The sequence below is a fragment of the Amphiprion ocellaris genome, chromosome 15 (genome assembly GCF_022539595.1).
Source record: "Amphiprion ocellaris isolate individual 3 ecotype Okinawa chromosome 15, ASM2253959v1, whole genome shotgun sequence".
NCBI lineage: Eukaryota > Metazoa > Chordata > Actinopteri > Pomacentridae > Amphiprion > Amphiprion ocellaris.
The window spans coordinates 32690614-32714487 of NC_072780.1; the positions used below are offsets into that span (position 1 = coordinate 32690614).

Genomic DNA, 23874 nt, shown 5'->3' on the forward strand with positions numbered 1-23874 from the left:
CCCCTGGATTTCCCTACCTGCTGAGCTCTCCAGCTCTCTAGAACATCCTACTGCTGAGCTCCCCAGCTCTCTAGAACATCCTACTGCTGAGCTCCCCAGCTCTCTAGAACATCCTACTGCTGAGCTCCCCAGCTCTCTAGAACATCCTACTGCTGAGCTCCCCAGCTCTCTAGAACATCCTACTGCTGAGCTCCCCAGCTCTCTAGAACATCCTACTGCTGAGCTCCCCAGCTCTCTAGAACATCCTACCTGCTGAGCTCCCCAGCTCTCTAGAACATCCTACTGCTGAGCTCCTCAGCTCTCGAGAACATCCTACTGCTGAGCTCCCCAGCTCTCTAGAACATCCTACTGCTGAGCTCTCCAGCTCTCTAGAACATCCTACTGCTGAGCTCCCCAGCTCTCTAGAACATCCTACCTGCTGAGCTCCCCAGCTCTCTAGAACATCCTACTGCTGAGCTCCTCAGCTCTCTAGAACATCCTACTGCTGAGCTCCCCAGCTCTCTAGAACATCCTACTGCTGAGCTCCTCAGCTCTCTAGAACATCCTACTGCTGAGCTCCCCAGCTCTCTAGAACATCCTACTGCTGAGCTCCCCAGCTCTCTAGAACATCCTACTGCTGAGCTCCCCAGCTCTCTAGAACATCCTACCTGCTGAGCTCCCCAGCTCTCTAGAACATCCTACTGCTGAGCTCCCCAGCTCTCTAGAACATCCTACTGCTGAGCTCCCCAGCTCTCTAGAACATCCTACTGCTGAGCTCCCCAGCTCTCTAGAACAATCCTACCTGCTGAGCTCCCCAGCTCTCTAGAACATCCTACTGCTGCTGAGCTCCCCAGCTCGTCTCTAGAACATCCTACTGCTGAGCTCCTCAGCTCTCTAGAACATCCTACTGCTGAGCTCCCCAGCTCTCTAGAACATCCTACTGCTGAGCTCCCAGCTCTCTAGAACATCCTACTGCTGAGCTCCCAGCTCTCTAGAACATCCTACTGCTGAGCTCCTCCAGCTCTCTAGAACATCCTACCTGCTGAGCTCCCAGCTCTCTAGAACATCCTACTGCTGAGCTCCCCAGCTCTCTAGAACATCCTACTGCTGAGCTCCCCAGCTCTCTAGAACATCCTACTGCTGAGCTCTCCCAGCTCTCTAGAACATCCTACTGCTGAGCTCCTCAGCTCTCTAGAAACATCCTACTGCTGAGCTCCCCAGCTCTCTAGAACATCCTACTGCTGAGCTCCCCAGCTCTCTAGAACATCCTACCTGCTGAGCTCCTCAGCTCTCTAGAACATCCTACTGCTGAGCTCCCCAGCTCTCTAGAACATCCTACTGCTGAGCTCCCCAGCTCTCTAGAACATCCTACTGCTGAGCTCCCCAGCTCTCTAGAACATCCTACTGCTGAGCTCCCCAGCTCTCTAGAACATCCTACTGCTGAGCTCCTCAGCTCTCTAGAACATCCTACTGCTGAGCTCCCCAGCTCTCTAGAACATCCTACTGCTGAGCTCCCCAGCTCTCTAGAACATCCTACCTGCTGAGCTCCTCAGCTCTCTAGAACATCCTACTGCTGAGCTCCCCAGCTCTCTAGAACATCCTACTGCTGAGCTCCCCAGCTCTCTAGAACATCCTACTGCTGAGCTCCTCAGCTCTCTAGAACATCCTACTGCTGAGCTCCCCAGCTCTCTAGAACATCCTACTGCTGAGCTCCCCAGCTCTCTGGACCATCCTACCTGCTGAGCTCCCCAGCTCTCTAGAACATCCTACTGCTGAGCTCCCCAGCTCTCTAGAACATCCTACTGCTGAGCTCCCCAGCTCTCTGGACCATCCTGCCTACCTACCCCTCTGAACGGGACGCTCCTGCCCGCTCTCCGCTGCCGACCAGCACCCGAACAGAGGTCGCCTGCCGGGCCACCGGTTCCCGGTACCGTCACCCTCCCCTTCAGTGAGTTGTCCTTAGTTTAATCCCTGGTTACTTAGTTTCCCCACTTGTTTCCTGGTTTACCCTGCTTCTTTGTTAAATAAATCACCATTTGTTCCTGCCTCAGTTCCTCGTCTGTGTGCTTTCTGCTTGGGTTCACCCCCCACGCCTTGACAAAAACTGTGTTCCTCCCATAAATGAGGAGCGGTTTGGTTGTACAGGAACATAGTTTTTTCTGGGAGTTAATGGGACAAAAATGAGCCAAAACTGTGTGGAAAGATTCTCAGATTTCATCGGCGTGTCAATATTATTCCTCTGAGTCAGAGCAGAAACCCAGCTGGGGCTTAGTAAACTCCACATTTGGACTTTATTGTTAAAAATGACACTTGTGCTTCGTCCGAGCGGCCAAGTGGGACATATTTTATCAGGGAGTGGTTCTCCTTACTGTTATCCCAAACTATCTGTGTGATGTAAAGTTTAACTGGAAGAACGAGTCTCAGTGATCTCATTCTGGAAGGGCCCAGAATGTGAAGTTATTACAATAAATCTGCACCATCTTGACATTTAATTGAGCGTGACACGAATAGAATCTGGGCGAAGACTTAATCAACTCAAGAAAATATAGAAAACACGCATTAAAGTAGAGCTTACAGTGTTGTTTTTAAAGCTTTGTGTGTCTTGATTGTTAAATTACCCCAAACTGGATGAAACCAAATCACTAAAATGTGCTTTTTAACCCTTATGTAGCGTCTTTACCAACTTACAGACTACAGATCTATTTAGAATGTCTAAATACCTTCTGTCGCATTAATAAACACTTGTTTTTGGAGAAAAACATCTATTATTACACTGTATCATGTCCTGTTTTACATGACTGCAGACACATGGCCAAAAAAATGTTTTGGTTTTTTTTTTCATTTTAAGGGTCCAATAAGTATTTACTATTGTCATTTTTGGACCATTTAGAGTATTTTTCTCCAATTTTTTTAGTAATTTTGGACAAATTTGAAGACTTTTTTGGCACATTTTGGATCATTTTGGACAGATTTCAAGTCAAAATAAGTCTAAGATTAGATTTCAGGCTAATTGAATGATGTTTAGGGTGTTTTTACTGCTGTCAAAAAGGGTCAGATTTTAGGGTGAAACTAGATGAAGTTCTCTAACAAAGAAAAACATCTTGCAAAAAACCAGACATGAAGTTTGATATTTTTCTAGAAACATGGTGCAGAAATGAATCCAAACAGACCTTTAAACTTGTCTTTCCTCCTCAGTGTGTCGGTCTTCACATCTTTCTTCCATCCAGAGGTGTTTTTCTTCCTGCAGCTTAATGTTCGAAACCAACTCGCAGCGGTTCTGTTTCCACTTCCAACCAAGAAATTCAAGCTCCTCAGAGAAAAAGCATCATTAAGGTTTAAAATATTAAATTTAAAACGTGGAGCAATAACAAAAGGAGATTGAATCAACAGAACAGTTTGACATAATTTACTAAAACCTTTGCTCCTCAGAGACATTCAGAATTCGTGTCAAACCTTCCATCTGCTAACGGAGACGAAGTTTCCAAACGTCTTCACAGCCGACAAACCAAATATCATGTCAGGCTAACATTAACATCTCCTCCTGTTTAATCTGAAGCTGATTTATTTCTTCCTTTGGTGCAAAATGCTTCAAAGTACATGTTGTGCTCTAAATGTGCAGCTTTTAGAGGTTAAATCTTAAAACTACACCTGTCGGACTCAGATTTAATCAAACTTCTGGAGATGCTCAAACTTCTGAAGTTCTGACACGATGCAAATCTGTAATATTAGCAAACTGTTTGCAATCTTTACTTGTTTGACTAAAACTCCTTTCCGACCTGCACTGCTTTTTCACTTTTCTGCAAAAACTGCAATGGTAATCCTACTAGGTTATTCATTTTAAAGTTCCACACGAGTCTGAACTGCATCCTGTTGCATTAACGAATATTCACAAGTGACATATTTCTAGTTTTTCCTCTGAGTTTATTAAATATCTACTGCATCAAACTGCACTGGAACCCATATTAGCATCTGTAAAGCAAAAAAATACAGATTTTTACACAAATAGAACAACAGAATCCACTTTATTCATTACATGTAATGATAAATAATCCCTGGCATGGAGACAGGATGGATCAGGATCTAATCAGCAAATATGCAGATGGTGACCTACTGTGCATGTATGTAGCCTCAGAGTGTAATAGAAAGTAATATAACATCAGTAAATATGCATCCATAGTGTTTGTGTCTGGTGTAGGTTCCTCAATAAGGGTTTTTACTTGAGTTATTTGCTGCAAAATTTGAATACTTTTACAAATAAGTTCATTCACAGACACGTGGTATGACGATATTTGTATAAGAAAAGGTTTGGAATGCAGTCGTGGTGGAGACAGTAAAGGAAAGACATGCATGAGTGACATATTTGTAGTCTTTCATCGAAGTTTATTAAATATCTGCAGAATTAAACATCAGTGGAACCCATAAAAGCATCTCCAAATTTTTATGCTTCTACATCAGAATCCACATTTTCCCCTGACATAGAGACAGGATGGATCAGGATCTAACCAGCTACAGTGTGCATTAATGTAATATGCAGATGATGACCTACTGTGCATGAATACAACATCTGAGTGTATTAGAAAGTAATATAACACCAACAAATATGCATCCATAGTATTCATAAGACAGTAAAGGATAGATTATGCACAAGTGACATGCTTCTAGTCTTTTCTCTGATTGTATTAAATATCTGCAGCATCAAACAGCAGTAGACAATGTATTAGCATCGCTAAAGCAAAAAAAAAGCACGTTTATGCACATGGAACAACAGAAGTCACTTTGTTATTTGTTTATAGATATAAATGATCCCTGACATGGAGACAGGATGGATCAGATTTAGATTTAGTCTTGAGTTTATTAGTGTATTTAATAGTTTCCAGTCTCTCGTATATGAAGAATCTCTACTAGTACTATGACTATTGAAAACTAGAATCTGTGCAGTATCAACGTTTTTCTCCTTGTGGACAAATCTGTGCAACATTTATACTCCTCTGTCAGTATTTCTACTCATTTTTAAGTATTTTAAACACTGTTAAAACATGCAGCTTTACTGATTTTAAACTCAAAATTATGTATTTTAAATGCATGTTTTTGTCCTCATTATGCACTTTTATGCTTTTAGCAATTTTGACAATGTTTCAGTTTATCTGCAAGCGTGTACACTTTGTAAGACTTTATGATGTCGCTAATCGGAACTAAACATGCTAAATGAAGCTAAATATGCTGAACATTGCAGCATATCTGCTAGATTTCTGCATATTATTGTGAGCTTGTTATGCTAAAGCTAACATTTTTCCAGCTTCTTGTGCAGCTTCTCAGAATCTCTGGTTGTAGTTTGAAGTTTTGTACTTTGTGTTGCTGCTTTTTATTTGACTTTTCTGATGTGCTGCTCTTTGCTTGCTGCTTGTCGGAGAAGCTTAGAAGGCAGAATAAAAGTGAGATAAATATACAGCCAGTTCCTCTGTGGATGCTGAGACGAGTCACCAGTGTTTTCTCTCTAACATTGTGTTGCATTAGTGCTTCTCGAAGGGCCGAGAATGTGAAGTTATTCCAGTAAATCTGCACCATCTTGACATTTCATTGAGAGACACTAGTAGAATCTGGACAAAGACTTAAGCTTACGTTACGAGTTCAAGAAAATGTAGAAACACACATTAAAAAAGAGCTTACAACATTGTTTTTTAATGCTTTCTGTGTCTTGAATGTTAAGTTACTCCAAACTGGATGAAACCAAATCACCAAAATTTGCTTTTGTGTGAAAACAGACACATAAAGTTGGATATTTTCCAGAAACATGGTGCAGAAATGAATCTTTCCTCCTCAGTTTGTGGGTCTTTACGTCTTTCTTCCATCCAGCGGTGATGTTCTTCCTGCAGCTTAATGGCTTAATCATTCGGTTCTTTATCTCCAGCAACTTTATTTAATAATGAAATTTGGATTGGTGGGTCCAGATTTATTTCTTTTTTGTGGATTTTTCCATCATTTCTGAGCCTCAGAACTTCATCAGTACAGCAGATAGATGGCAGAACTATCAGAAAGATTCAAATTGGCACAAAAACATTGCAAAATCAAAACAAAAACTACTAAAATTACCACAAAAAGACATAAAATCACTCCGAGAAGAGCCAAAACTACCCTTAAATGTTCCAATATGCCAACAAGAACATGCAAAATGACCACAAACAGACCAAAATTACTACAAAATTGGTGAAATTGTAACAAAAACTCAAAATCCCCCCCAAAAATTGTGTGAAATCAGTAGAGAAAGGACCAAAAATCCCCACTAAAAGATGCAAAACTACTCTGAAAGATTCAAATTTGGCACAAAAAACATGCAAAATTACCACAAAAAGGACCAAAATTACCAGAAAGAAACACAAAATCACCACAAAAGAGGCAAAACTACCCTGAAACACTGAAATTAGGCAGAACTTCACATTTTCAGGATGAAAAACTGGTAAAAACTGCAACTAAAATAACCAAAAAAGCTGGAAAATTACTACAAAAAGAGACACATTAACCACAAAAAGAGACCAAATTACAAAAAAAGGGGCCAAAATCACCACAAAGACCCAAAATCACCACAAAAAAAGCTAAAATTATCCTCAAAGGTTCCAATGTGCCAATAAAAACATGTAAAACCACCACAGACACAAAACCACCAATAAACGATGGAAAACTACCCTGAAAGATTAAAAATTGGCCCAGCAACATGCAAAATTACCACAAAAGGGACCAAAATTACCAGAAAAAGATGCAAAATCACTGCAAAAGAGGCAAAACTACCCTGAAAGATTCAAATTTGGCACAACTTCACAGTTTCAGGATGAAAAACTGGTAAAAACTGGAACTAAAATGACTAAAAAAGCTGGAAAATCACCACAAAAAGAGTCTGCAGCTTTAATGTTTTAATCAGTAAATGTTTGAAACCAACTCTGAAACAGTGTTTTCTCTCTGCTGAAGCTCAGACCTGAGGTTAGACTTCTATAATTATCACAGTTTTATTTTGGCTGCAGCGCTGAGTTTGGGTCACTGAGGTCCAGGATCAGTCTCCAGCCGGGAGATCTTATGAGGCCTGACAGCTGTTTACCTTGGACGCCGTTTCCTTGACGTTTCTGCATGGTTTGGCAGCGACCAGCAGACTTATTGAATTAGCTCTGCAGCGACAAAGAGGGAAAGTAGTGGAAGAAATGAACGTGAACCTAAAGGAAACACACATGAATCCTGAACTCTGACACAAACCAGCAGAGCAAACACTTGCGACACCGAGAGCTGCCGACGGATTGGGAAACGTTCCGCTATAGACGTCGGCTCCCATTGGCTCTCCGCTCCGCCGCCCCTCTAAATGGACCCATCCTGGTCTTGTACAAACGGCCTCTGGGCAAATATCACATCCTATATGGGAACAGGCTGACCCGAATCCTCAGAAAGCAGCAGAAAGAAAAGCGTTCTCTTCAAACGGCACATCAGGAACCAGGACAATCTGCTGACGGCTGCAGGTTCATGTCTCTCAAACGTCAACATCACCTCGCTGGGTTTTTCAGGACTCTTCAGAGGATGAATAACACCAGCTTGATGAAGCAGCCTGTAAAATATGCGTCAGATCCCAAAGAACAACACATATTCTACAGTTTGACGTTTAAATGTTTTAACTGAGTGTTACAGGACAAAACACCAGAGTATTTACAAACGACAGTGTAGCTAAGCTTAGCATAAAGACAGAAAATGGGCGGGACCAGAGTAAATCAGAGTATAGTACAGTTTATAGTACATATATATAGTATAGTACAGTTGTATGCAATGTTCCCTGTAATTTTTCCTGAGTGTGAGCAAACACACAAACTCCCTGAGCGTCCCTTGGACCACTGTGAGCAACATCAGACGTGTGCACTGTGGTCACACCAGCATCACATCCATTCAAGTTACATGGTTCATTAAAAGAATCAAATTACAACATTTACATTTCTGTTAAAACACTTTGTCAACAGGAGCCAGTTGAAGGCTGCAGTGATTTTAGTGACACTACAATGTATAAGAGTGAAGTTATTGAATATTTGTCTCTCTTTACTGTTGCAGTGGTTTTGCAAATTGCAGACGGACCCTGTTCACTCCATAGACACCAATGTTATTCCTGTAGCTTGAAAGACAGCTACTTTTGATAAAACTGGGCTTGTAGCACATTGTCTGCCTTGCAACAATGGGAAAGAGGCACCGTTTATGTTTTGACAACCTATATCTAATGAGTTATTGATGCTGGAAGTCCCAATCTGTGAATATCTTTCCAACTTTACTGAACTTGGGGCCACTACCACCTAAGGAGTGATATATTTAATTTTGAAAAAAGCATTTAGCCATACTTAAAGCTTTAAGTGCTTTATTAACACGGAACTAAAAATTTTGTATTGTTTTATTATCACAGGTTCCGTCTGAAAAGAGGTGGCATCATTTTAAACAGTGAAATCAAACTAATAAAATGTAATGACCAACCAGTGAGCAATACTGGATTCTGCAAAAACATAAACAACTTTTTTAAAAATCTACATCTTATCTTAACACAGTTAATGTATGAACTTATTTTTGTGTGTATGCATGTATTTATTGATTTATTTAGTACTGTTAACATATCAGAGTTCTGAGTGAATTTTTCTTAAGATAGGCAAAGGCCATTTATTAATTACATATAGGCTGTTAAATGTTTATTAAAAACTAAAAAGCATTTTCAAAAAAACAACTTAGGCATTTATTGAGTCACTAAAATACTGTAGAGTACAGACCACATCAGCATGATTATAAGCATCCTCTGGTAAATTAACAACCAGATACTGATGTCTCTCACCATATGGACTTCAGGAGATGATTAGATGATGATAAACTGTGACCTACTGGTTGGATTCTCTCTGTTCTCATGTTTCTTACATGTTTGTCCCCTGACAGCCGGGTCCTCATGTTTTTTGAGCAACACACCATACTATGACGTTTTTACAATGATGGTTCTACTATGAAACCAGTTTGACATGTTCAGGTGTTCTTTGTGTGAAAACTCAGAGATTTCAGGTATCAGAAGGTGGTTTTCAACTTTCTTTATTAACTTTCTGCTTCAACTTTAAACTAAATTTCCTTCACTAACCCCGCCCTCTGGACTTCCAGGAAGCTGTGTTCCTATTGGCTGTCCAGGTGGCTGTGTTCCTATTGGCTGTCCAGGTGGCTGCTTGGTGTTATCAGGAACACCTGAGCAACTCAGTGTCTTCCTGCTTTATTTAGCTGCAGACAAACATTTCCTCTGCTTCTCTTCACCAGTGAACTGGGTTTGGCTCCATTGCTTCAGTTTGTTCTTTAGGTGTTGGCTTGCAGCTTCCAGCAGTAAAATCATCTTTAATGTGTTTCTTGGTGTGTTTTAGGGCTTTGTACTGGATAGTTGTCTTGGTAAATGTGGTTCTTTAGCCACAGTTAACACATGGTGCTACTGTGTGCAGTGATTAGTGGATTTGGTGCAGCTGAGTTGTGTCTTTATCTTGGCTGTAGTGAGTCTTCAGAGGTTTTTGGTCAGACACATTCTGTGTTCTTGTTTGAGAACCAGCGTTGGTTGTCCAGAAGGTAAGAGTTCCTGTCCTGATTCTCTGTTCTCAGAGGTTCTCTGGTAGGCTGCAGAAGACTTTAGTGTTTGGGTTGTACTAGTTTGGTTTTTGTATGATTTCATTTGGACGACTATCTTGAGGCTCCTCCATGTGGTTTAGTGAGGTTTTCTGGAACAGTTCTACAAAGCAACCTGCAGCAGAAGAGACTTGGAGAGTTTTTAGGAAGTTCTGGAGGCCAGACTTTAGAGCAGCAGAAACATTTGTCAGCAGTTTGAGCAGCAGAAGGTGAGCTTCAGAGTAGAAATGAGACAGAAACCTTCTTGACCCGTGTGGTGAGGTCCTGTACCAAGAGTTTGAGCAGGTTGTGAAGAGTCTGTAGTTCTTTGGTCTGAAAGCACAAGAAGAGTCGACTCATTAAAGGAGAAAACAGGAGATATTGTTGGTTCTTCTGTCGCTCTGCAGTTTCCAGTTTCCTTAGACTGAATATCAAGTTTATATGTTAAATGATTTCTCATGTGAGCCCAAGAAGACTTCAATAAACTCCCTCCATCCCCTGGACACAACATATTTTATTACAGTGTTAATTCTTTTATTTGTTTGTTTTTGAGTTTTAATCATAGTTTTAGCATAGTTTTTTCTCATTGCTTGTTTAGTTTTGTGATCTGTGTGAAAGGTGCAAAACAAATAAAGCTGAATGGATAAACTGAATAATTGACTAACTCATGATTGTGACAACAGAATTATTTTCTTTGTGATTTAAGGGTTTGTTTCATTTTTAAGGTTGGGGTTAAAGTCTTGATAGGAAAAAAATATTAAAGAAATAAACTACAGTAAAAAAGCAATTAAATCAAAGGAAAAAAACATTTAATATAATAAAACTTTTAAGAAGAAAATTAAACATTAAATACAATTAAATTATATTAGACAAAATATTTAATTAGATAATTAAACGGAAGATACAAAGCATGTAATTATGAAATTAAACAAAAATTTTTAAACAAAAATATTGAACATTAAAGATGAAATATTTTAGATAATTAAACATTTCAAAAAATACAATTAAACAAGAATATTACACATTTAGAAAAATACAAAACATTTAATTAGATTATTAAACCTTTAAAAGTCAAAACATTTAATTAAAAATTAGTTTAATTAGAAAATTAAATCTTAAAGACAATAAAACTTTAAATAGGAATTAAACAGAAAATACAATGAAGCATTAAAAAAGAAAATTAAACATTAAAAGGTGGTAAAACATTTAAAAAGAAAAACCTTAAAGATTTAATCGAAAAATTAAACATTGGGAAAGAAAAGGAAATTATTCAAACAAGCTGATAAAACATTTGAAAAAACAACAATTAAACATTAAAAAGACAAAACATTTCGAAATCAGATCAGACATTAGAACAGAATAAAAGGTGAGAAAAGAGTGAAACTAAACATTTAAGAAGAATCAAACTAAAGACGAAACATTTGAAAAGACACCAGTTAAACTGTAGAAGATCAAATTAAACAGAAGAAACAATAAAATGATCAAAAGAGCAAAAACAGATAAAGGCCTTAAAGTGTTTTCTAGTCTGAAATGAAAACATCAAGTTGTTTCTTCAAACATTTCCTCTTTCTATGTTCTTGGTTTGATTGTGGACAGATTTACTAAGAACTCATTTCAGAAAACTGCTTTCCAGATAAAGTCTAATAGTAGTTGAAGGCATTTATCAAACTAATGTTACCTTCTGAGCTCCATAAACTTTACTGTTCAGTGAAGAGATTCAAAGTTTGTTCAGGATTTCTAAAAAACCCACAGGTGAAGGTCTGAGAAGAACTTAGATGGATGATCTAAATGTGAAATCAAGACTCATGGTCACAAGTTTTAAGGCTTCTGTTAACCAGAAAGTTCAAACTAACAGAGAAGTACTGAGAAACTTTTAAGATTTCAGTCCTCAGACTGTCTAAAGGTTCAAACTAACAGAGAACTACTCAGGAATTTTTAAGATTTCAGTCCTCAGACTGTCTGAAGGTTCAAACTAACAGAGAACTACTCAGGAACTTAGAGGATTTCAGTCCTTGGGCTGTCTGAAGGTTCAAACTAACAGAGAACTACTGTGGGAATTAGAAAATTTCAGCCCTCAGACTGTCTGAAGGTTCAAACTAACAGAGAAGTACTCAGGAACTTAGAAAATTTCAGTCCTCAGACTGTGTGAAAGCTCAGGTCCTGAGGACTCGGGAGGTGTGGAGGCTTTGGAAAGTCTTGGAACTGAGGGTTCAACCCTCCAGCACAAAGGCTGAAGTCCAACCTCCTGAGAAAAACGGTCGAGTTGAGACTCGAGTTAAAAAAATAACTCGAAAATGACAAAAAATAGATGATAAATGCGCAAAAAAAAGAAGAATTAGTATCTGAGCGAATAGCTCAGGGGGATAAGAAGAGGACTACCAAGCGGAGGGTCGCAGGTTCAAGACCCGCCAGTGGCAGTTTTCTTTCTTTGTCTTTGTCAGAATTTTGAGAAAATTTAAGAAGTGTCTGGTCTTGAACCAGCGACCTGCAGCTCCATAGGCAAATCCTTAACTCACTGAGCTACAGATCAGATAAAAAGAAATAAATTCGTCGTCCCTTTGGCATCGTAGTTCCTGAAGTGACCACATGGGTGGAGCTGAGGCGGAGTCTGGGTGGAGTCAGGGCGGAGAGTAGGCGGGGAGGTGGGTGGCGGCCTCCCCCCTCTACTCCCCCACCTCCCTCCACCACCCACCACACCTTCCCCCGCCCGACGAGTTCTTCGAGTCTCCACGAGTTCTTCGAGTCTCCACAGGTTTTCCCGAGTTTCTGGAGTTTCCACCAGGTCGGAGGCAGAACAAGTTGTCATGAAGAGGTGTTGAAGTCGGCCAGGATGGACTGACTTTTTACAGCGACTAGAAGGAAGACCACTAGAAGAGCAGGTCTTTAACCACCATCCATAAAATCCATGGAGTCGCTCCAGAGAAATGAAGGGAGAGAAACTTTTATCAACCTCCATCCAGATGTTCTACTTGATATCTTTACTTTGACATTTTTAGCACCACAAACCTTTAGTATCACACTTTATTATCATTTATTAGGACTTTAATGGAATCCACCAGCAGATTCAGTTTTTGTTGACAAACTTTATTCTTGTCGTCGTGGGACTGCAGTATTTAAAACTGTTCCTTCTATTTGACCTCATGTTTATTAGTTTTAGTGGAGAAAGTTTTAATTGTCCATTAGTCTCTTAAAAACCAAATAATAAATCGGATTAGTCAAGAGGTTTAAATTTCTTGCTTTGTCATATTTTAAATATGACAAAAAAATATAAAAATAAAGTCTTGAGACAATTTGACATGTAACTGGCGTAATATGAATATAATTGAATTCAAACTGTATGTATCTTTTCTCCAGTATTTCATTTCTTGTTTTGGTTTATAAAATGTCAAACCCAAATATATTCAGTTTACTGTCATAAAAACCAAAAAGATTTACATTCATGATGCAGGAATCAGACAGTTTTTCACTTTTTATCTTAGTTTAGTCAGAAAGATTGTTGATAATGTGTGAATTGTTGCAGCTTGTGAGCCGTAAAAGGTTTTAATCTTTGGGGCCGAGTGTCAGAAAACATTTAGAAACCAACATCAACAAAACACTCAACAAAGATTTGAACATCATTAAAGGGAAATCCAACTTTTGCATGACAATGTCTAATTAAAGGACATTTATTTCCAATGTAAATGTGTGATATTCATCCTCTGGAGCTTTCTCTTCACATCGTCTTCCACCTGGACTGGTTTGGTCGGGAGCATGTGCAACAAACATTTGAAAAACTGCACTTTAACATCAATGAATGACACTGAAGTTTAATCTCTACATAAATGAGACTGAGTCTGGATGTGCTGCTCTGTCATTAACTCCTAAGTTTAGGGAAAGTTCAAACAAAAGAGGACAGTTCAGATAAGACTTGAGAATGAGCTTATTTTGAACAAACATCTCAGACTTTCTAAGCTTCAGCACCTACAGCAAGATATTTTAACAACAAGCAACTCAAGAGATCCAGAAGTTGGAGAGAGTTAGCTTTAGCTGAGCCAAAGAACATGTGGGACGCTAACCTAGCAAACATTTCAGACTTTTCTCTGTGAATTCTGAGAAATAATTTTCTATTTAATGACAGAGCTACACATCTTAACTCAGTCTCATTAAAACAGACTCTAATTCAGTGTCATCCATCCATATTAAAGTGCAGTTACCCAAAATGTTTGTTGCATGAGCTCCAACAAAACCTGTCCAGGTAGAAGGCCACTTTGACAAACAGGAAGTGGAAGATTCCAAGCAGATTTATAGAAGGGGAACCGGACTGTACTAAGTGTGGTGGAGTATAGAGGGGTGTTCTGTGGGTTTTTAAGGCTGATAATGATTATTAGTGACTGAGCCCTTCTCTAACTACCTTTGTATTTACTATATATACCATTATTGCATTACATTCACTCTGTTTCTTTCTGTGTCCTTTCTCTGAGTGTCGCTGGTCCCAGAGCTGGATGCTTCAGATGTGTGGTTGTTCTCCCACCTCCAGCTGCCCATTTCCACCAATCTACTCTGCATTGTCCTCACTATACTTGATTTGCTCATCTACATATTTTTGAATTTACCACCAGCTATATATGTAGTATATTTAATGCCAGAGCTGTACACCATAGCAGTAAACTATAATTAGTTTCCATGTTAGTTGTACTTTGCATGTATCATCTGTCTTATCATGCATGTATTAAACTGTGTGTTTTATGGTCCTTGTGTCCCCCCCACCTCTCTATCTCTACCTCCATCCCTCTATCTCTACCTCTCTACCTCTTTTGTCCCTCTCAACCCGCCCGGCTAGCAGGCAGATGGGTTCCTCCACATTTGAGCCGGGTTCTGCTTGAGGTTTTTTTTCCCCTGTTAAAAGGGTGTTTTCCTTGCCACTGTCGCCTTTTGGCTTGCTCTGGGGGTTCAGGCATATGGATCGCATTTTTTTTCGACATGGCATTTTCTTTGCGCCAAAATTCATGATGATTTTTTTTTTCAAACAAAACCTTACCATAGTGTTCTCACGGCCTTTTTTTTTTCAAAGAAAACCTTTCTGGAGTGTTTTTCACGGCCTCCTTTACATTATTTCATCATATGGCACGTTTTTACACGTTAAAAAATGACATTTTTCGACAGAGTATACTTTGGCGTTTTTTTGGGCCAAAATTCATGATTTTTTTTTCAAAGAAAACCTGTCTGGAGTGTTTTTCACGGCCTCCTTTACATTATTTCATCATATGGCACGCTTTTACAACATGTTGAAAAATCGCATTTTTTTTTCAACATAGTATACTATGGCGTTTTTTTTGCGCCAAAATTCATGATGATTTTTTTTTTCAAAGAAAACCTTTCTGGAGTGTTTTTCACGGCCTCCTTTACATTATTTCATCATATGGCACGCTTTTACAACATGTTGAAAAATCGCATTTTTTTTTCGACATAGTATACTATGGCGTTTTTTTTGCGCCAAAATTCATGATGATTTTTTTTTTCAAAGAAAACCTTTCTGGAGTGTTTTTCACGGCCTCCTTTACATTATTTCATCATATGGCACGTTTTTACAACATGTTAAAAAATGACATTTTTCGACAGAGTATACTTTGGCGTTTTTTTGGGCCAAAATTCATGATTTTTTTTTCAAAGAAAACCTTTCTGGAGTGTTTTTCACGGCCTCCTTTACATTATTTCATCATATGGCACGTTTTTACAACATGTTGAAAAATCGCATTTTTTTTTCGACATAGTATACTATGGCGTTTTTTTTGCGCTAAAATTCATGATGATTTTTTTTCAAAGAAAACCTTTCTGGAGTGTTTTTCATGGCCTCCTTTACATTATTTCATCATATGGCACGTTTTTACATGTTGAAAAATCTCATTTTTTTTCGACATAGTATACTATGGCGTTTTTTTTGCACCAAAATTCATGATGATTTTTTTTTCAAAGAAAACCTTTCTGGAGTGTTTTTCACGGCCTCCTTTACATTATTTCATCATATGGCACGTTTTTACAACATGTTGAAAAATGACATTTTTCGACATAGTATACTATGGCGTTTTTTTTGCGCTAAAATTCATGATGATTTTTTTTCAAAGAAAACCTTTCTGGAGTGTTTTTCATGGCCTCCTTTACATTATTTCATCATATGGCACGTTTTTAAAACATGTTGAAAAATCGCATTTTTTTTCGACATAGTATACTATGGCGTTTTTTTTGCACCAAAATTCATGATGATTTTTTTTTCAAAGAAAACCTTTCTGGAGTGTTTTTCACGGCCTCCTTTACATTATTTCATCATATGGCACGTTTTTACAACATGTTGAAAAATGACATTTTTCGACAGAGTATACTTTGGCGTTTTTTTGGGCCAAAATTCATGATATTTTTTTCAAAGAAAACCTTTCTGGAGTGTTTTTCACGGCCTCCTTTACATTATTTCATCATATGGCACGTTTTTACAACATGTTGAAAAATCGCATTTTTTTTTCGACATAGTATACTATGGCGTTTTTTTTTGCGCCAAAATTCATGATGATTTTTTTTTTTTCAAAGAAAACCTTTCTGGAGTGTTTTTCATGGCCTCCTTTACATTATTTCATCATATGGCACGTTTTTACAACATGTTAAAAAATGACATTTTTCGACAGAGTATACTTTGGCGTTTTTTTGGGCCAAAATTCATGATTTTTTTTTTCAAAGAAAACCTTTCTGGAGTGTTTTTCACGGCCTCCTTTACATTATTTCATCATATGGCACGTTTTTGCAACATGTTGAAAAATCGCATTTTTTTTTCGACATAGTATACTATGGCGTTTTTTTTTGCGCTAAAATTCATGATGTTTTTTTTTCAAAGAAAACCTTTCTGGAGTGTTTTTCATGGCCTCCTTTACATTATTTCATCATATGGCACGTTTTTACAACATGTTGAAAAATCGCATTTTTTTTCGACATAGTATACTATGGTGTTTTTTTTTGCGCCAAAATTCATGATGATTTTTTTTTCAAAGAAAACCTTTCTGGAGTGTTTTTCACGGCCTCCTTTACATTATTTCATCATATGGCACGTTTTTACAACATGTTGAAAAATGACATTTTTCGACAGAGTATACTTTGGCGTTTTTTTGGGCCAAAATTCATGATGATTTTTTTTTCAAAGAAAACCTTTCTGGAGTGTTTTTCATGGCCTCCTTTACATTATTTCATCATATGGCACATTTTTACATGTTCAAAAATCGCATTTTTTTCCACATAGTATACTATGGCGTTTTTTTTTGCACCAAAATTCATGATGATTTTCTTTTCAAAGAAAGCATTTCTGGAGTGTTTTTCACGGCCTCCTTTACATTATTTCATCATATGGCACGTTTTTAAAACATGTTGAAAAATTACATTTTTCGACAGTATACCATGGCGTTTTTTTGGGCCAAAATTCATGATTTTTTTTCAAAGAAAACCTTTCTGGAGTGTTTTTGACGGCCTCCTTTACACTATTTCATCATATGGCACGTTCTGACAACATGTTGAAAAATCCCCCTTTTTTTTCCACATAGTATACTATGGCGTTTTTTTTTTTTGCGCCAAAATTCATGATGATTTTTTTTTCAAAGAAAACCGTTCTGGAGTGTTTTTCATGGCCTCCTTTACATTATTTCATCATATGGCACATTTTTACATGTTCAAAAATCGCATTTTTTTTCGACATAGTATACTATGGCGTTTTTTGTTGCACCAAAATTCATGATTTTTTTGTCTAAGAAAACCTTTCTGTAGTGTTTTTCACGGCCTCCTTTACATTATTTCATCATACGGCACGTTTTTACAACATGTTGAAAAATGATGTTTTTCGACATAGTATGCTATGGCATTTTTTGGGCCAAAATTCATGATTTTTTTTTCAAATAAAACCTTTCTGTAGTGTTTTTCACGGCCTCCTTTACATTATTTCATCATATGGCACGTTTTTACAACATGTTGAAAAATCGCATTTTTTTTTTTGACATAGTATACTATGGCATTTTTTTTACGCCAAAATTCATGATGATTTTTTTTTTTCAAAGAAAACCTTTCTGGAGTGTTTTTCTCGGCCTCCTTTACATTATTTCGTCATATGGCATGTTTTTAAAACATGTTGAAAAATCGCAGTTTTTTTTTTGACATAGTATACTATGGCATTTTTTTTTTGCACCAAAATTCATGATGATTTTTTTTCAAAGAAAACCTTTCTGGAGTGTTTTTCACGGCCTCCTTTACATTATTTCATCATATGGCACGTTTTTACAACATGTTGAAAAATTTAATTTTTTTTTTTTTGATTTGAACATCATTAAAGGGAAATCCAACTTTTGCATGACAATGTCTAATTAAAAGACATTTCTTTCCAACCTCAATGTGTGATATTCATCCTCTGGAGCTTTCTCTTCACATCGTCTTCCACCTGGACTGGTTTGGTCAGGACCATGTGCAACAAACATTTGAAAAACTGCACTTTAACATCAATGAATGACACTGAAGTTTAATCTCTACATAAATGAGACTGAGTCTGGATGTGCTGCTCTGTCATTAACTCCTAAGTTTAGGGAAAGTTCAAACAAAAGAGGACAGTTCAGATAAGACTTGAGAATGAGCTTATTCTGAACAAACATCTCAGACTTTCTGAGCTTCAGCACCTCTAGCAAGATATTTTAACAACAAGCAACTCAAGAGATCCAAAAGTTGGAGAGAGTTAGCTTTAGCTGAGCCAAAGAACATGTGGGACGCTAACCTAGCAAACATTTCAGACTTTTCTCTGTGAATTCTGAGAAATAATTTCCTATTTAATGACAGAGCTACACATCTTAACTCAGTCTCATTAAAACAGACTCTAATTCAGTGTCATCCATCCATATTAAAGTGCAGTTACCCAAAATGTTTGTTGCATGAGCTCCAACAAAACCTGTCCAGGTAGAAGGCCACTTTGACAAACAGGAAGTGGAAGATTCCAAGCAGATTTACAGAAGAGGGAACCGGACTGTACTAAGTGTAGTCGAGTATAGAGGGGTGTTTTGTGGGCTTTTTAAGGCTGATAATGATTATTAGTGAGACATTTGGAGTAGATATTCATTTGCAGGAAATGAAAGTATTTAAAATCTTGGAGTTAAATTTAGAAGAACACAAACTCTAACAGAAAACGTTGTTGATACGTTTTTGTTTTGTTTACAGATGATAAGTTAAAGAAGTTTTATTCGTGACGTATAACCAATCAAATCACTCCAGAAGACAGAGCGACCACAGGTAGATAAAGGTTCAGAGCCAAAGTAGCGCCATTTTTAAATGTATTTATTACCGTAAATCAGTAAAAAATAAAATACTGATAATCAGTAAATCAGTCAGCCCACAATTACTACAATTCTACAATGTATGTCTCTTTCCTTTGACTTGTTATTTGTACAATATATGATGTATATGATGGTGTTTTTTCATACCAAAGGCTCTACTATGATGCTTTCTAAGAGACATACGATGCTACTCTGCTTGTTCTGGCTCTGGGCTGCTGCACTCCTCCTCTGTTGTTTTCTGGATTGTACTCAGCTGCATGCCTTCGTCCACCAGGCCTCCGTTGACTCGTCCCGCCTGCCGTCTCTGGAGCTGAAGCTGGATTGGAACAGACCAAAGTACAGTCCAATCACGATGCCAGCTGCCTCTCAAAAGGCTCCTTCATCTGGCAGGTGGCAGCACTTCTTCTGAGGGGAAGCTGAGCTGGTCCAGCAGAACTTTGGAGATGTGTTCCAGTGGTTGGTGGATGTGTGGGGAGATAGAGAAGGACCTTTGAATTGTTCACAAAGGAAAACAGGGAACCCATTGGTAGTTTTAGTTTAGGGTGCTACTGTGGTGTGTTTTTGGGTTTTAAGAGGTGAACAGGAAGAGGGTATTTTTTCGTATTGATTATCTTTTACTTTGTTCCTGGTTGGAATGCCCATCAATGTCAACATGAAGTTCACTTTTAGTTCTGTTTATTTTTATTTTACTAACACCCATTTGTTTTTAACTCCCTCACATGTTGTGTTGTTTGTAAACTTACTCTTTCAAATAAATACTCATCTAACCCTCTGGAAACCAGTGTTTGGACTGTTTTTGTGTTGCTCCTCACCTACTGACAGCTGTGGACTAAAGGCTATACTGTGACGTTTTTAGAGCGACATGCTATACTATGATGTTTGTTGGGTGACACGCTATACTATAGGCTTTTTTAATTGACATATTACTGTGACGTTTTTTTTGTTTTAGTTTTTTTTGTTTTTTAGCAACATATTATAAGAATTTGAACAGTTTTAAAACTTACTATACTTTTACTTGTGCAATGAAATATTATTCTATGGCATTTTTTAGACGACATATTATACTCTGTTTTCTTGAACAACATACTATTTTGACAATATACTGCACTATGACATTTTTTGAACCACATATCATACAAGACAATTTTAGGCAACATCCCATCATTTTGCGCTTTTTGAACCACATAATATTCTATGGGGTTTTTTTGCTGACATGCTGTACTATGAACTACAGGCCACACTATGTAATTCTTGAGTAAAGTATACTATACTTTGACATTTTCTGAACTACATCCTATACTATGACGTTATACACAGAGTGCTTTGGTTACATGTTGATTCATAATCTAGATTTTTTTCTGTTTTGTTTTTTGACAGGATTACCACAGACCTGACTGTGAACACCGTTGACACCCACCTCAGGGAGACGCTGCCTAAGATCTCAAGGCTGCTTGGTTGTGGTCTTTCTGGCACGTACTCTTCCAAGATGAGCCGGGAAGTTTAACACTGATGGAATGACACCAGGTCTAAGCCGACAAACTTCCAATTCTTCCTCAACCCATAGTCTCTGGGAAACCTACATGGAGTAAGAAAAGTAGACAGACAAGTAATTAAGTCTGTACACAACATATTAAAAAGAAATCATGCTAATAAATTAAGTACAAATAACCGAATTCGCCAATATACTGGAGACCAGAGTTATTTAATTTGATAAGTATAACCTTGTTTAGTAACATTTTAATTATTTGAGAGCAGTCCTAAAGAATTGCCAGTAATACTATTTATACTACTACTGCTGCTTGTACATTTAGTATTACTACTACTGCTTGTACAACTATACTACAGCTACTATTAATCGTCTGGTATTTGGTTGTCAAGCTGCTAGCTCGCCTTAGCGTTTTGCTAGTGGCTAACTAGTTAGCTCTCATAGACTGGAAGCTCTCAACAAGATTTCATAATGAAAAAAGAGCCAAAAACTATTCTTACCTATGAAAAGTCATTCCAAGTTTCCTTGTCTCAATCGTACGACGTAGTGTGTAACTGTATGCAGCACAGTGAGCCGGCATACTTCTTGTTTCCGTTTTCACGTTGTCTACATCAACGGAATGCACTGAAACTTTTCCCCCACTAGCTTAGCCTCGCTGTAGCACGCAGCTCAAAGGGGCGTGTCCTATCTACTCATTCATATCTATGAGAACAAAGGTGGCTGCACATATGGACGCCTGACGTTGATTAGCTGCGTAAATACCATTATATACAGTCTATGGTAAATACGTATGTGAATCGCATCATTGGCTGCAGCAGCCAGTCACCGGTCACTCACTGACTCACACTGAAAAATAGCACAGAATGAATTGTTACGTGTTTATTTTATTTACAATTTAGGTTGGATTTTTTTTTGTGCGCAGCGCAGATTTTCTGTGCGCGGAGACAATGTCAGCAGTGCGCAATTGCGCATGTGCGCAGCTTAGAGGGAACAGTGGTTGTATAGTACATATATAGTACAGTGGTATAGTACATATATAGTACAGTGGTATAGTAAATATATAGTATAGTACAGTTTATAGTACATATAGTACAGTGGTATAGTACATATTATAGTACAGTTTATAGTACATATATAGTATAGTACAGTTTATAGTACATATAGTACAGGGGTATAGTACATATATAGTATAGTACAGGAGTACTGTACATATATAGTATAGTACAGGGGTGTTAGCATGACCGTTTTGCAGTTGGATAAAACAGGAGGCTTGAGGCGAGATAAGATGCAGGTCAACCTGGCGTTTGTTCGCCAACATTCACATTAAAAGTATACATGCAGCAAAGGTGGTTAACTGGTGTGCTGTGGCGCTCCTTTCCTCTCTCCCCACTCTCTCAACTGCCAGTCTTTTATAGGCATCCCCCTAATCAGCCCCTCAGGCCTACCAACATAAGGTGTCTGTGTAGTTTCTCATTCATCCAGGTCATGGTTATCCAAAGTTATTTAAATCAATCCAACTGGACTTTAAGAAGGTTCCTTGAAGACATTTCACCTCTCATCCAAGAGGCTTCTTCAGTTCTGGTGGTGGTTGATGTTGCCTCAGCTTATAACCTCTGTGAGGTGTGGTCAGTGTTATTCACATTCCGACGACCATTGCCAAGGCCCACCTGGCTCCTCAACGATGGTCGTTGGGAGCCAGGGAGTAACACTAAGGAGGTCGTTGAAATGCGAGTTTCACCGAGCCCTCGTATGCCAATGGTGGTCGTTAGCATGAGTCACTTCACATGAGTCATTCTGCTGAGTAGTTCTTTTGGGGAGTTTTGAAAGGACCTGATTGTAAAATGGTGAAAGATGATGTCGCAGACCACTCCCCTGTTCAGAGATGGCTTCTCCACTTTGACATGGATGGCTTCTTTCACGCCTCTCTCAAACCATCTGTCCTCCCTGTCCAAAATCTGAATTTCAGAAGACATAAAATGAGAGAAACAAGACACAAAACAAAAGCAAGATGTAAAATGACAAAAACAAGACATAAAATGACAAAAACAAGACATATAATGACAAGAATAAGACTTAAAATGACAAAAGAAGGACATAAAATGACAGAATCAAGACATAAAAGACAAAAACAAGACATAAAAGACAAAAACAAGACATAAAATGACAAAAACAAGACATAAAATTACAAAAACAAGACATAAAATGACAGAAACTAGACATAAAATGAAATGAAACAGGGTTGTGCTATGCTAAGCTAACAAGGTGCTAGCTGTAGCTTCATATCTGCTGGGTCTTTTAAATCTGATTTGTATGAACTTAAATGTCTAAAGCACCTAAACAAAGAGCAGAACAGAGCCGGTGCAGGTTTAATGCTGGATAATCTCGTCTGATTTCACTGGTTAATAAGAATAAAGCTCCGTCCTCGGGAGAGTTTCGTCAGAACTCGTGTTGGCTCCACGTTTATTTTTCATTTCATTTCATTCTGCTCACGAAACCCGGTGCAGATTAATCCCCTCCGTTCCTCTAATCTGCGACAGATTAGGGCAGTAAAATGATACGCTGCAGCACATAACCATTCCAAGATTACTCTGCTGAGCCACGATAATCCCTCAGACTTTAAGTAACGTCCGGGGAGCCCGTTTTAAAGGCAGACTCTCATTTTTACACTATTTATGGAAACACTGAGGCCAGCGCTGCTTTGGGGGGATTCTGGGCTCCAGCCTCCATTAGAACAGCTTACCTTTGAATAATTAGAAAAACGAACACTTTGTTTTTTAAGGCGGTTAATGAGGCGTGAATAAAGGCGTCTGTTGTCAGCGTCAGAGACAAAACAGTCACTAAGAGATCCCAGGAGAAGTTTACTCAGAGGTTTCTAGAAAAAAGTGGAACTTAGATCTTTAACTGAAGTAAAACCACACTGTAAAAGTATTTTGTTAGAGTTAAAAGTCCTGCATTTGAAATGTTAAGTACAAATATGTAAGTAGAATCTGGAAAATGTACTGAAAGTGGAGAAAGTGGTGGTATTTATAGCAGAAGATGAAATAAAATGAGATAAAACTGTTAATGTGAAGGAAATTCTTTAGTTTTTTTTACATAAAATGAGAATAAATTCAGTGTTTCTTAGAAAAACAATAAGTTACAAGAAAGAGAAATTAATGAAAATATAGTTAATAAGTAAGACTAAATAACACTAAATAAAAATAATAAGTAATATTGGCAATTATTTTGAGGTTAATTAATATCATACGCTATAAGGCAATATTGCATATTAAATTAAAATATTGATGTGATGTTGAAAATGTGCACTTGAAAAATAAAACACTGCACATAAAATTTAAATATTTGCACATTTAATCTAAATATTACATGTGATATAGAAAAATTTCCCCTGAAAAGTTAAATATTGCACAGAAATTTTTAAATATTTACACATGAAATTTTATTTCATGTGCAAATATTTTA

At 37.9% G+C, this 23874-nt stretch overlaps 1 protein-coding gene across 2 annotated transcripts in view; it reads right to left on the reverse strand.

The window, feature by feature from the left end:
• Positions 1-23439, reverse strand: part of LOC118470567 (uncharacterized) — a 130501-nt gene extending 107062 nt beyond the window's left edge. Inside the window, exons 1-4 of one of the 2 annotated variants that reach the window (XM_055018098.1) lie at positions 20913-23439; positions 20344-20502; positions 19110-19414; positions 8813-9939 (exon numbers count right to left, since the gene is read on the reverse strand). In XM_055018098.1, coding sequence (XP_054874073.1) covers positions 8813-8943 — 131 coding nt within the window. In that variant the 5' untranslated portion in view covers positions 8944-9939; positions 19110-19414; positions 20344-20502; positions 20913-23439. The remainder of the gene's footprint in view (positions 1-8812; positions 9940-19109; positions 19415-20343; positions 20503-20912) is intronic. The other variant, XM_055018101.1, reaches the window with a different exon arrangement.
• Between the last annotated feature and the right edge of the window lie 435 nt (positions 23440-23874).